Source organism: Mesocricetus auratus, unplaced genomic scaffold (assembly GCF_017639785.1).
Source record: "Mesocricetus auratus isolate SY011 unplaced genomic scaffold, BCM_Maur_2.0 Super-Scaffold_100008, whole genome shotgun sequence".
In the NCBI taxonomy this organism is placed as follows: domain Eukaryota; kingdom Metazoa; phylum Chordata; class Mammalia; order Rodentia; family Cricetidae; genus Mesocricetus; species Mesocricetus auratus.
This window is the reverse complement of record NW_024429192.1, coordinates 45890638-45903135: the sequence shown is the minus strand read 5'-3', so window position 1 is coordinate 45903135 and position 12498 is coordinate 45890638. Positions and strand designations below refer to the sequence as shown.

At 40.4% G+C, this 12498-nt stretch overlaps 1 protein-coding gene across 4 annotated transcripts in view; it reads right to left on the bottom strand.

Annotated features, from left to right (window-relative positions):
• Cd96 (CD96 molecule) overlaps positions 1-10965 on the bottom strand; it is a 72076-nt gene extending 61111 nt beyond the window's left edge. For all 4 annotated transcript variants that reach the window (XM_021229914.2, XM_021229915.2, XM_021229917.2 and 1 more), the window contains exons 1-2: positions 10819-10965; positions 8421-8774 (exon numbers count right to left, since the gene is read on the bottom strand). In XM_021229914.2, coding sequence (XP_021085573.1) covers positions 8421-8774; positions 10819-10879 — 415 coding nt within the window. In that variant the 5' untranslated portion in view covers positions 10880-10965. The remainder of the gene's footprint in view (positions 1-8420; positions 8775-10818) is intronic.
• Positions 10966-12498: the final 1533 nt, after the last annotated feature.

Below are 12498 nucleotides of genomic sequence, written 5' to 3'. Positions count from 1 at the left end.
TATTTGTAATAGCCAGAACCTGGAAGCAACCTAGATGCCTCTAAACTGAAGAGTGGATAGAGAAAATATGGTACATTTACATAATGGAGTACTACTCAGCAGAAAAAAAGCCAATGGAATCTTGAAATTTGCAGGCAAATGGATGGCACTAGAAGAAACCATCCTGAGTGAGGTAACCCAGTAACAAAAAGAGAAACATGGTATGTACTCACTCATATATGGATTTTAGACATGGATCAGGGGTGTGACAGCCTACAATCCCACTGCCAGATAGTCTGGGAAACAGGGAGGACCCTAAGAGAGATATGAATGGTACCCCAGAGAAGGGGAATGAGACAGTATTTCCTGAGTGGATTGGGAGCATGGAGGGATGGGAGAGGGAGCTGTGAAAAATAGAGGGTGAGAAGAGGAGAGAGGAGGACATGGGGGAGCAGGAAGATTAAGTCAGGGGAAGAATAGAGGAGAGCCGGATGAGAGATACTATAATAGAGGGAGCTATTATAGGTTTGACAGGAGATTGGCACTAGTGAGATTCCCAGAGATCTACAAGGATGACACCAATTGGCAAAGTAAAGTAATAGTTGACAGGCTACCTTAGATGACCTTCATGATAATGAGGTTGATTACTACCTTATATGCCATCCTAGAGCCTTCATTCAGTGACAGACGGAAGCAGAAGCAGACAACCACAGCTAAACACTGAACTGAACTGGAACCCAGTTGCAGAGAGGGAGGAGTGATGAGCAAAGGGGTGAAGACCAGGCTGGATAAACCCACAGAAACAGTTGACCTGAGCAAGTGGGAGCTCATGGACCCCAAGACTTACGGCTGACAGGCCAGCATGGGACTGATCCAGACCCCCTAAATTTGGGTGTCAGTGAGAAGGCCTAGGCAATCTATGGGGCCTTGTGCAGTAGATCAGTATTTATCCCTGGCATACAAATGGACTTTCAGAGCCCATTCCACATGGAGGGATGCTCTCTCATCCTGGACACATAGGGGGGAGCCTAGGTTCTGCCCTGGATGAAATGACAGACTCTGGAGATCCCCTTGGAGGGCCTCACCCTCTGTGGGGATTGGAGTGGGGATTGGGTTGAGGGCAGTGGGGGCTGGTGGTGGGCGGGTGGAGGAGGGGAGGGAGAAGGAGCTGGGATTGACATGTGAAGCAAGCTTCTTTCTGATTTAAATAAAAAAGATTTAAAAAGTCAGTTGAGGGAAATATATAAATAAATAACTTTAAAAATAAGATAGCCAAATAATACAGTAAGTACCAAGAAAAAGTGTGTGTGTGTGTGTGTGTGTGTGTGTGTGTGTGTGTGTGTGTGTGTGTATGTGTAAAACAAAAGACCTTGAAGGGAAAAATCAAAGAAGCATGGAATGGCACAGATGCTAAAAATCATAAGTTAGAATTTTTTCTTAAAATAAAAAAATGGCTATAATCTGTATTTAGAGATTCATTGAAGTAAGAAAACTGACTTAGGTCAGACTCAATAAAGCATAGTTTTATGACAGTATTTAACAAAATTAGTTATAGGGGGAGAGAATGAGACTACTGTCAATAGGATTTTGGTAGCAATTCTATGGTGGAAAAATTGATGGAGTATATTTAATATACTCAAAGAAAGAATATGTGACCTATAGATTCTGAATCCAGGAAAATTAACCTTAAATATATATATATATATGTATATATATATGTATATATAAATGCCCGATATTGTTAGGATCCCATCAAGGCTCAGGGTTGCAATGCTTCCATCAACACTTGCTGGGGTTTTTCAGTAGAACACATAGACCAGACAGTCATCTGTGTAAAGGCTTGTGGTGAGTTCTGACTTTTCACATTTGGCTCTAATAATAACTGTTTCAAGGAAGTGAATACTTATAAATATATGTCTTAAACAAAAAAAGCACAATACAGCTCCAGAAAATGGAGAAATAGGAAGGAAATCTTGGCTTATAGGGAAAAAGACATGGGTTTAAAAAACAAAACAAAAAGACAAATAGCAGGTGTGGCACAGGGAACAGATCTCTGTATGTTCCAGGCCAGCCTGGTCTACAAAGTGAGTTCCAGGATAGCTAAGGTTGTTACAAAGAGAAACACTGGTTCAAAAAGCCAAACCAAAACAAAGCAAAAAAGACAAGTAAAAAACAAAACTTGGCACTGGGCAAGAATGCTCAGTACAACCATTTCATATCCCTGAACACTGACTAAGGGCAACATCAAACTAAGGATCATCTTTTCCTTGTAAAACTGCAGCTGCCTAAATAAAAACACTAGGAATCTTCAGCCTTCTCACCTACAGCTTATTTACTCTATGACCTGCCACCTTGGTCACTGAGAAATATTTTAGCAGTATAGTGCTACCTGAAAAACTCAGCAATGTTTTGTTTCTCCTTCCCAGAGGCCATTCACACACTGGGGACTTGATTTTAGCTCTTGCAGCTCCAAACTGAGAAAGACTAATTTTCACTTTCATTGGCTAGCCTGTGGTGTTGTGCTAAAGCAGCACAAATGAACCAAGCTGGTGGGAGTCCAGCTAGATATTTAGTGTAGATCACCTAGAAACAAGAGTCCTGACAGTCGAGGGAAGATGTCCACATGCTGTAGACTGACCATGAAAGCTCATCTTTGGGTGGAGGATCCTGGAGGAGATAGCCTAGATTTATGAATGATGTTCTAGCATGAGTACTCAACTCTAGGGACTTTATCCAGTCCCAGTGCTCTATCTTTATATACCATTAACATATTAATTTGGAGGCAACGTTTCTGTGTCATGTAAGGAGGTGACACTCAAACCCTAGCACATAAAAGGACAAATAAGCATATGGTTTTACATCTTGAATGGATAATTTCACTAGAAGGAGAAATACTTGATAGACTTAATCTTAGTATTTTGGGCAAGTCTTCTGACTCCTGGTGTTTCTGATGAGAGGTGTTTTTTTGATGTTTTGAGTGTTCTATCAGTCCTCTGTAAGCCATGAATTGTATTCTTCTTCTTCTTCTTCTTCTTCTTCTTCTTCTTCTTCTTCTTCTTCTTCTTCTTCTTCTTCTTCTTCTTCTTCTTCTCTCTTCTTCTTCTTCTTCTTCTTCTTCTTCTTCTTCTTCTTCTTCTTCTTCTTCTTCTTCTTCTTCTTCTTCTTCTATGCTTTACTTATTTTCATCGCTACTTTATGATTTTTCTTTCTCTTTGACTTTCAGTACTATATGATTATTGCCTAGGTTGGTATCTCTCTGTTTATCTTATTTGGACCTTCGTACACTTCTTGGGGGAATAGTTTGACTGACAGAAAATACTAAAATATTGGGCAACATTGCCCACATCAAAAGCAATCATCTTGTTCCCCTTCCTGCCTATTACAACTTGAAAGTGGTTTGTTAAGACATGAAGGGAGACGGGGATGAGGTGGGAAGAGGAGGACGTTAGCAGGAGTGGGAGGGAGACAAGAGAAGGTAATGTGGGTGAATAAGATAAAAATATATTAGATGTGTGTAAAATGTCACAATGAAACTCATATTTATGTATAATTAATATATGCGATTAGAAACTTTACAAAACTTCCCCCTACTTCTGAGTAGTTTGATCACCTATTATGGATCTCAGTGTCCCTTATATTCTCAGAAATCTTAGCTGATGTATTTTACTCACTCTGTGATATAGTTAACTCTTCTTAAGTATATCTTGTCCATTGGCTTTGGAGTATAGTTAGGTTCCTTGCATTATTTAAAACCACCAACACCACAACATCAGCACAAAACTTCTTCCAAACACCCACACTCTTTCTATTCCTATTGATCAGTTGCTAGAAGCTATGCCAATACTTACTGTCCCCACTCCCCTGCCTCCCACCTGATTTCTTTTCTATTCCATAATGCCACCAACACAAGTTCCTGCTAAGTGGTCAATACCTTTCATGCTCTTAAATACAATCCAATAACCATTTGTCTTCCCAGAAGCATCCGAATTGATGGCCAACTTGTCTGCATCCCACATCACCGTATCCCTGGTACTCAGCATTATAATCTCTCAAAAACTACATGTGGGACAAAGACTGCCTACAAGACATTGAGGAAAGTCAATATTTGGGTTCAATGACAAATTAGCCTACAGAAAGTTAATCACATAGATTAAGATTTAGCTTACCAATGTTATATTTTCTTTTTTCATTGACATTTTTATATTTTAAGAGGAAAATGGTGATAAACTTAGAATTTACAGCACAGTATCTCTTGGATTCTATGTTTGTATATGCTTCAACATTTAGTGCCTCCTCACAGGTTTCTAACCATTCATGATCCTTCCTTCTTTACAGTTCTGATTTGTCAAAATTTAAATACTATTTAGAAGTCCTTTGAAAGTTTTATACATGCATACAATGTATTTTAAACGTTTTCATTCCCCACATCAACCAGATCCACCTCCTTCCTCTCTCAAGTTTGTGCTCTCTTTTAAATTATTTTTATAACCCAGCGTCCAATTTGTGCTGCTCATATATACTCATAGGTGTGGGGCCATTCACTGAAACATGAAATACCCACCAAGGCCCACAATCTTAAAGAAAACTGTCTCTTTCTCTCTTAGAAGCCATCGACTGCTAATAGCTTCTCAGCTAAGAGTGGGAGCTTGCACGGCCCTCCCCATCAATGCTGGGATGTTGGTTGGTTTGATCTTGTGCATATAATTGCTCAACATTATATTTTCAAGACCATAATATTACTATTCATTGCCATCATTGCTCCTCCTTTTCTTACACTGCTGGTGGTGGAGCTCAGAGCCTCCCCAGAGCTGGCAGACACTGTGTCACTGAGCCACACCACCAACCCAGCTATTACTACGACATGTATGTGTGCTATGTCTCTTTCTAGTTCTTCCTCTGTCACTGCTGCTTCTGACAACATTAACAATCCCCGGACTTTGGTTGTAATTTGGGAAATTAAACCATGCTTTACTCTTATAATTCATTCTAATAAAGACAATTTTCCATATGTTAAAAAAGGTAGAATCTGAAGTTGCACTCTAATTTCTGAAATGTAGATTCTTATGAACCAAAGACTAACTCGGAGAACTATGCATCTCCAAACAATTCAAAGGCTCCTAATTTAGGGAGAAAAATATCAAAATGAAATGAAATGAAAGCAGACACCAAATTAATTATTCATTGTATTTCCATTCCTATCCACCGCTTGTGCACACCAAGATACACCTGGACAAAATATTATGAAAAGGGAACAGCTAGCTGTCTTTCCTTGTGGAGCCCTCAGGGGACATGAAGCCAGGACTTAGACACTCACAGTTTTGTAAGCAACCCAGGAAGAAGGACTCAGATGACAAGAAAGAGGAAACAGGAAGCGGTAATTAACCCAGCCACCTCTGAGCTTTGGCCTGGTCTTACTTAGACTCATGTATCACTTCAGTTTGAATTTGTTTACGTTCTTGCTAAGCGTTTGCACTTCATGTGTGTGACTTGCTTACATACCAGGCTTGGAAACATGAATGTCATGCAGAAACTTAACAAGGAACCAGATATAAGCAGGAGAAAAAGCAAGGAAATACTGGGAGAATACGAGGTGGAAGAATGTGTATAGTTGGGTGGGGACTTGGCCGTGCTGCCAGACAGCAGGCACCTCCTCTAGGTTAAACTCCCAGTCCTTAGCTTCACAGCAAGCCTATGTATGTGTCACTATTATGTAAAGCTGTCTTCCTTTCTTGTTTGCCTTTTTGTAAATTGTGATCCTGTGGCATATATACAATACTAACACCCTTCTTTCTTATCACTGGGCCTTTGTTTTCCACCTGACTCACGATCAACAGCAAAGCTCAGAAATTAGACTGGAATTTTCCAACCACAGAAACATAAACTCTGATTCTATTTACAGTTTTCGGTAGCTATAAACTTAACTATCTCTCATTGTCATTTCTTTTAAGAAATACACTTTTCTTAATGGCAGCATTGCTCATTTCTGAATACCTCTTCCCCATTATTGCCTTCATTGGAACCGAAATATATTCCTGGTTTTATAGTGTGTACCCCAGTTGTCTGGAGGATAGATCCCAGGAGTTTTGTAGGCACAGCAATGGAAGATATAACCATGTTGCTTTTCCTCAATGGAGTATTGATCAGGTCCTCAGAGAAGTGATTGCATAATCTATCTGGGTTGGGACAATTTTCCAAAGCTGTGTCTGAAGCCGAAGTTTAGGTGTACTTATGCTAATATCTGACAATATCTCACTGGATCCCATCCCCTTTTTTGTTTGTTTGTTTTTGTTTTTCGAGACAGGGTTTCTCTGTATTGCTTTGGAGGTTGTCGTGGAACTTGCTCTGTAGACTAGGTTGGCCTTGAACTCACAGAGATCTGCCTGCCTCTGCCTCCTGAGAGCTGGGATTAAAGGATCCTGCTCTTTTAGAGTGCCTGTTATAATCAGACCACTCTAAAAAGAAAAGGAAGTTCCTTTATAATAAGAATTGAGGAATAAAGTGTCTTTATTATTATTATTACTACTATTTACACCAGCCATTTGCAATACCCCCATCTTATTCTTAATATTTATATATATTTTATTTTATTCATATGAATATTTTTCCTTCATGTACATCTGTGTGTCTGGTGTATGAGGAGGTCAAAAGAAGACATTAGATCCCCCATATCTGGAGTTACAGATGACTGTAAGCCATCCTGTGGATGTGGATTCTGGGAACTGAGCCTAGGACCTCTGCAAAAGGACCAAGTACTTTTAACTCCTGAGACATCACTATAGCCCACTTCCTACCTTTCAATAGGAACTATAGTAAGTACTTTATGCAGGTGACCTTATTTAATATCAAGATGGTATCCATGATGGAAGAACTATAAACATCTACATTTGTTATGTCAGAGACCAAAGCCTAGAAGCCTGAAATGACTGTACAATGGGAATGGTGATATCTATAGTAAGCAACACATCTAGTGCCCTGCTGACTATGTGAATCCAAAGCACCCAAGCTAAGTGTGCTCTCAACAGGTCTTCTGTCTCACTTTATTTCAACTACACTCCACTTATCCCATTGTCAACTGATCAGAAGTTGTATTTCATTCCATTTGAGGGAATTGTACTTCATACAGAGATTATCCAAACATCATTGTCTAGGAGCAGTAAGAGGTAGACACGGAGAGGAGCTGAGAAATCCATGCCCGTTATGTATCGGGGAAGTCTCATGCCTCCTGCTGCAAAGCTTTCCTGAGGTAGGCTTTGTTGTTCTTTTCTATTACCAGGCTATTTACCCCTTGAGTTTAAAACATTCAATTTCCTGTGCACTTTCCATTTGCTGGTTTTTATTTTTATCTGTTCCCATTATCAGGAATAGAAATCATTTTACATTAGAACCGGGTCATGTAGGGCAAGTATTATCATGAAAGTCCAAAACTCTCTCAGAGAACTTACAAGACAGGCCCCAAGGTAGATTCATTTCTAGCCAGAATGAACCTAAAGCTTAAATTCAGGGCTCCATCACCAGTGCAGGTCCTTGAAGCCTGTTCAGTCTGAATGCTACATGTTCAGGATCCTCTATGGCCTATTTATATATCTAAGTTCACTTCCATAAATGTACTCTCTAAGTCATTCCACTTCTTTTCTTTTATCCCAGCTGCTGGCATATGTCACCCTCCAAGTTTCTTCCTTCTTCATTCACATGTCCATGTCTACATCCACTCTATGATCAAGTCATGTGTGGTTTACACTCAGTATGTAAAATGCATACATTTCCTTCCGTCTCTACCAGACTACAACTTATCTCTTCTAGATAGCTGGAAATGATCTTCTAATATATTCCCATCATGTCTTCATTGTCCACTTTAAAGCTATTTCCATAATGAAGCTTGGGTTATTTTTTTTATAATATAAATACAATCAGACTACAAATGTCACCCTAACCTCGTGTTGGAAAAAATCTATTTCTTTTATGATTCTTATGCAAAAATCATAGTTTTGAACATGGTCCTCCCTGCATCTCTAGCCCTACCTATGAATCTATACAGTATAGTCCCACTTGCATATTCCCATTTCCTAAACACTGCAAAGCATTTCCCATGGCTGCCCTCACCCCACTTCTGGTCACTCACAACCCCCACCTTTTCTAAACTGCACTGGCGACTGCTCTTTCCTCAGACTTCAGTTTAGGTGCCCCTTCCTCAGTGACCGTGTCCCTGGATTCTGCTCTGCTCTCGTTCACCTACAGTAGTTCTCTTTAACACCACCGCTGCTACTTCACGCTTAGATACGCATTATTTGAGCTGTCGCTACTTCCCTATCAGACAGTGCTTCTTTCTGCTAAGTCCTTGTTCAACACCACATCTAGAGCATGGCTGCTGTCTCCATGTGTTTGCTAAACGAGTGAAAGCAGCATGAAGGTGGAAGCATCCATTCTTGTGTGGTTATACTCACCAGGTGCCACAATGAGGCTGTGGACTGTAGTCTGGATGCCGCCTGGATACACAGTAAAGCTGCACTCATATTTTCCGCTGAAGGTGGTAGAGACATTCCTTAAGTGCAGAGTCCATTTTGTTACATTCTTCCCAGTTTCTATGGATGCCACCTGGGACTCACAGGTGTGCCTCGGGGCACAGTGGAAGCCATATTGGGGATGATAAACAACAATCAGGTCAATTGTGTCAGTGACCTTGGACCACTGCATCTGTACCAGGAAGTCTTTCTCCTTTGTTCGGCAGGTCAAGTTGACATCAGAACCAGGTGGAGCATATATGGCTTCTCCTGCCTTGAATATTTCTTCCCATACTCCTGGAAAGGAAGGATATGAGTAAGCAGTTTGCATAATTCACCTGGAGTGCTCCTTTAGGTGTGTGTGTGTGTGTGTGTGTGTGTGTGTGTGTGTGTGTATGTGTATGTGTGTGTGTGTGAGTGTGGTCCTTAAAAATCATTTTTAGCTAGCATACAAAACCTAAGAGTGACTCTTAAAAACCCCCCTCAGTTCACTGATATGAGAAAGCAACTGGAATTTCTTCCTGGCTGTCCTAGGAAAGAAAGCCCTTTGTGATTTAGGAGGAAGAGAGGAAGCTATGGGCACCTGCATATTTCTGTCTCTTTGTCTCTCCAAAAGGTAACTGAAGGTCTCTGACTAATTGTGAATAAAATTGAGAATACTTGAAGATTTATTTTTTATTATTTTTAAATTATATGTATGAGTATGTGTCTGTGTGTGAATATTAGTGCAGATGCCCACAAATCCTTCTGGAACTGGAGTTGTAGCTGCCACATGCTCATATTAGGAACCAAACTTAGGTCCTCTATAAGAGCAGAAAGTGCTCTTAATTGCTGAGCTACCTCTTCAACCTCATAAATTAAGTCTGGTTAGGTGCTCTGGCAAACTTCCCATGAAACTGTTAATACACATGCATTTGACCTTTCTGGATGAACACCTGTAATAACTAGTCTAAGTATAGTATTTTTTCACACTCTAATTGTAAGCTCTTTATAATAAAGTGACTTTTCTTTTAAAAATACTATGTGTTATTTTATACATGCCATCATTTTAATCTGCATGCATCATAAGAGTGATATTGTTATCTTTTCAAAAGGGGAAGCAAAGCACTGAGACATGGAGTAGATCATTTAGAGACCACCCCTTAAAAGAACACAAATTCTCCTTGCAATTAGTCACATCTGCAGTTTTCCTTCAAGTTAGATTCATAACTTCAAACTTCCTAGTAGAGGAAGAGCTTTGACATTCCCTCTGAGGATGAAGGAACCTTCATCTCCATGTAGTTATGTCTCCCAAGGATAAAGTAGGAGATGACTCAGGTAGAGGTAACCTAGGGCATCATCTCTATCCTGCTCATGAGATACTAGGCATAAAAGAAGATTCTCTTTTCCATCAGCCACCTGGATGCATGATACAGATGACTAAAAATTTCTTCAGCACTGAGCCTTTGATATGTCTTCAGAAATGCTGGGCTCTGTTTTAGAATTTACCATTACAGAAGTTATACATTATTGTGACAAGTCCCCTGGAGCTCACAAAGGGAAAGGATAAAAAGACGACAAGCTGCTGAGGAGAAACAAGACCTCAAAGGTACTCTGTGGGTAGGACTTATTATGCATTTGTGAATGCACAAAGTTTGGGTAGACAGAGGTCTACACATCTGAGTCTAACTCCCTGGGAGGCATCTTTGAATAACGTGCCTCTGAGCCTATCTAGATCACCAATTCCAATGTCTTTGATTCAGAAACTCTTAAATCTTCATAACCATACACATTCTTAAGTCATTCAGTTCTTTTAGGTTCTAGTCTAAGAATGGCCTTAAGATCATAAGGATACTCTTCGCTTTCCGAGTCACTCCTTGTATGTGACTAATACTTCACATACATCAAACCACTAATGGCATTAGCAATGGGGAGGAGAAACAACTTGTTACTTTGAAGAGAAAAGAAATGCTTGAGACAGGATTAAAAACTGAGCAAGGCTTTCTGACCATGGACACAATTTTAGGGTGTTTTTAGTTTTCTGGGGTTGCTTTTATGATGATCCAGGAGCATTTCCTCTCCAAGACACACAATTTTCCAATTACACAAGACTCTTTGAAGAGGGAAAATGGTGAAGAGAGGCCAGAGCAATGGCACCATCCATTCCCTTTTGGCTTTAGTGCTCATGAGGAATCTCTCCTGACTCTAGCATCTTTTCTGTTGCTGTCATGTACTTAACTGACAACCTCAGCAACAGTTTGCCCTTTAGTGATCGACTCTTGCAGCAGTCATGAGGCATTTCAAAGAAGCAAAGTTTCCTAAAGCAGTCATCTGAAAGTACAGGATTGACCAGAAGTCTTACCCCTGAAAAACTGTATCTGGATGATGGAGTAAACAGCACAGTATGTCCATTTTCTTCCCATTGTCTTCCAAAGAAGAGCTCACACCAGCATTTCTGTAACGATCACAGGAGTCAATTGATGTCTCTAGCTGAGTAAACTCCAGCCACCCTATTCGTGCTCAAAAACCCCAATGCTACCACAGGGCTGGGGGTGTTGATCACTTGGCAAGTACCCAGGAAATGAAATGCAGACAGGAAAGTAGTGTGGTTCGGGGCTAAGAATAACCTTCACAAGAACAATGCAAAAACTGTTCTCTGAAATCTTGTGTCTTACCTCTAAAAATTTTTTTCATATCCCAAGATTCTCTCCTTTAGTGTCGTTGTCAGTCAAGCTGCTTCTAAAATCCAAACAAAGGAAATCATGCAGTGCAGTCCCTGTATGCTTTTTATACGTTTCCTTTCAAGAATACAAAGTCATTTAGCAAACAGGAGCTTTTGGCTTCTCATAATAGCATTTCAGTACAATCTTGAGATATATATTTTCTTTCCAAAATCACCCCAGGGTGAAAGAACAATGATTAACATATTTGATTTTCATAAACTCTGAAGAATAACGGGGAGTGATGTCAGCTCTCCGACTAAATTCATTGTGTAGGGAAATTCATATGCCTGGGGTGGGAAGGGAGAAGTGCATGTTTTTTCCACCTCTTCTCTTGATAGGTTGGAGGTCCAGATGGGGGAATCCCTCATTGTGATGACCAGGGGTCTTTTTAGATGATGGTATAAGAGCTTTATCTTGCTAAGCCAAAAACCATAAAGAACTACACAACACACCAGTGGGTATGTTAAATCATATGGCCATGATGATTTTTCCAGGGAGGGTTAGGAGCTCAGATCCTTGAAGGGAGGACAGGAAGTGATGTAACGGCTCAGGGTAATTTCCTTTGTCATAGCTGAGAATTCTGATAATTCAATGGTGGGACAAAATAAAAACCAGTCAGGAGATGTGCTATAAAGACTCTGGTCTAAGAGTCGGTGTCCTGACATGAGGACAGATTATATACTTGGAGAAGAACTTGTCACCTCTTATTCCATTTGTCATAAAAATCCCAATTTACGGAATTCTTACGTGGAGTATCTAGACATCTCTTACTGCATTAGAATGAAGAAACTTTAAAACGAGGGTGAGACTGTCCCATTAATACAAGACAGTGTGAGCTACAGGTCCACTTTGGGCAGATTCCAGCCTCTGACTGGGGTGGTTTAGGTACCTATCAGTGGCTTTGGGCAATTCTGCCTCCTCTAGCTAGTTGTGCATGTTTGCTTGTTTCATTTCATTTTGTTTTTGACTCCTGGTTCATGACTCTAATAACTGGGAACCTCTATGGCCTGAGGTCAGGGTTGTACTAATTTTCCTTTGGGATCCATCTAGACTCTTAGAGAAGACAATTATCAGGCCCCCGTGGCACACAGATTGAATGTATCCAACACTTTGAAGTGGTAAGACCCAAGTGGAAACCCCTCCATGGCTGCTGCTTTGCAGCAGGTGGCAGCAGCAGCCTGCAGACCAGAACAACTATCCCAGGTGATGGGGATGGCCTCCACAGCTTTTCCAGCCCGGTAATATTTTTCCAAAGGCCCTTTCGGCAGGGGGATAGGCATTCTCTGTACTTAAAAATAACTCTTTTATGAAGCCGTATC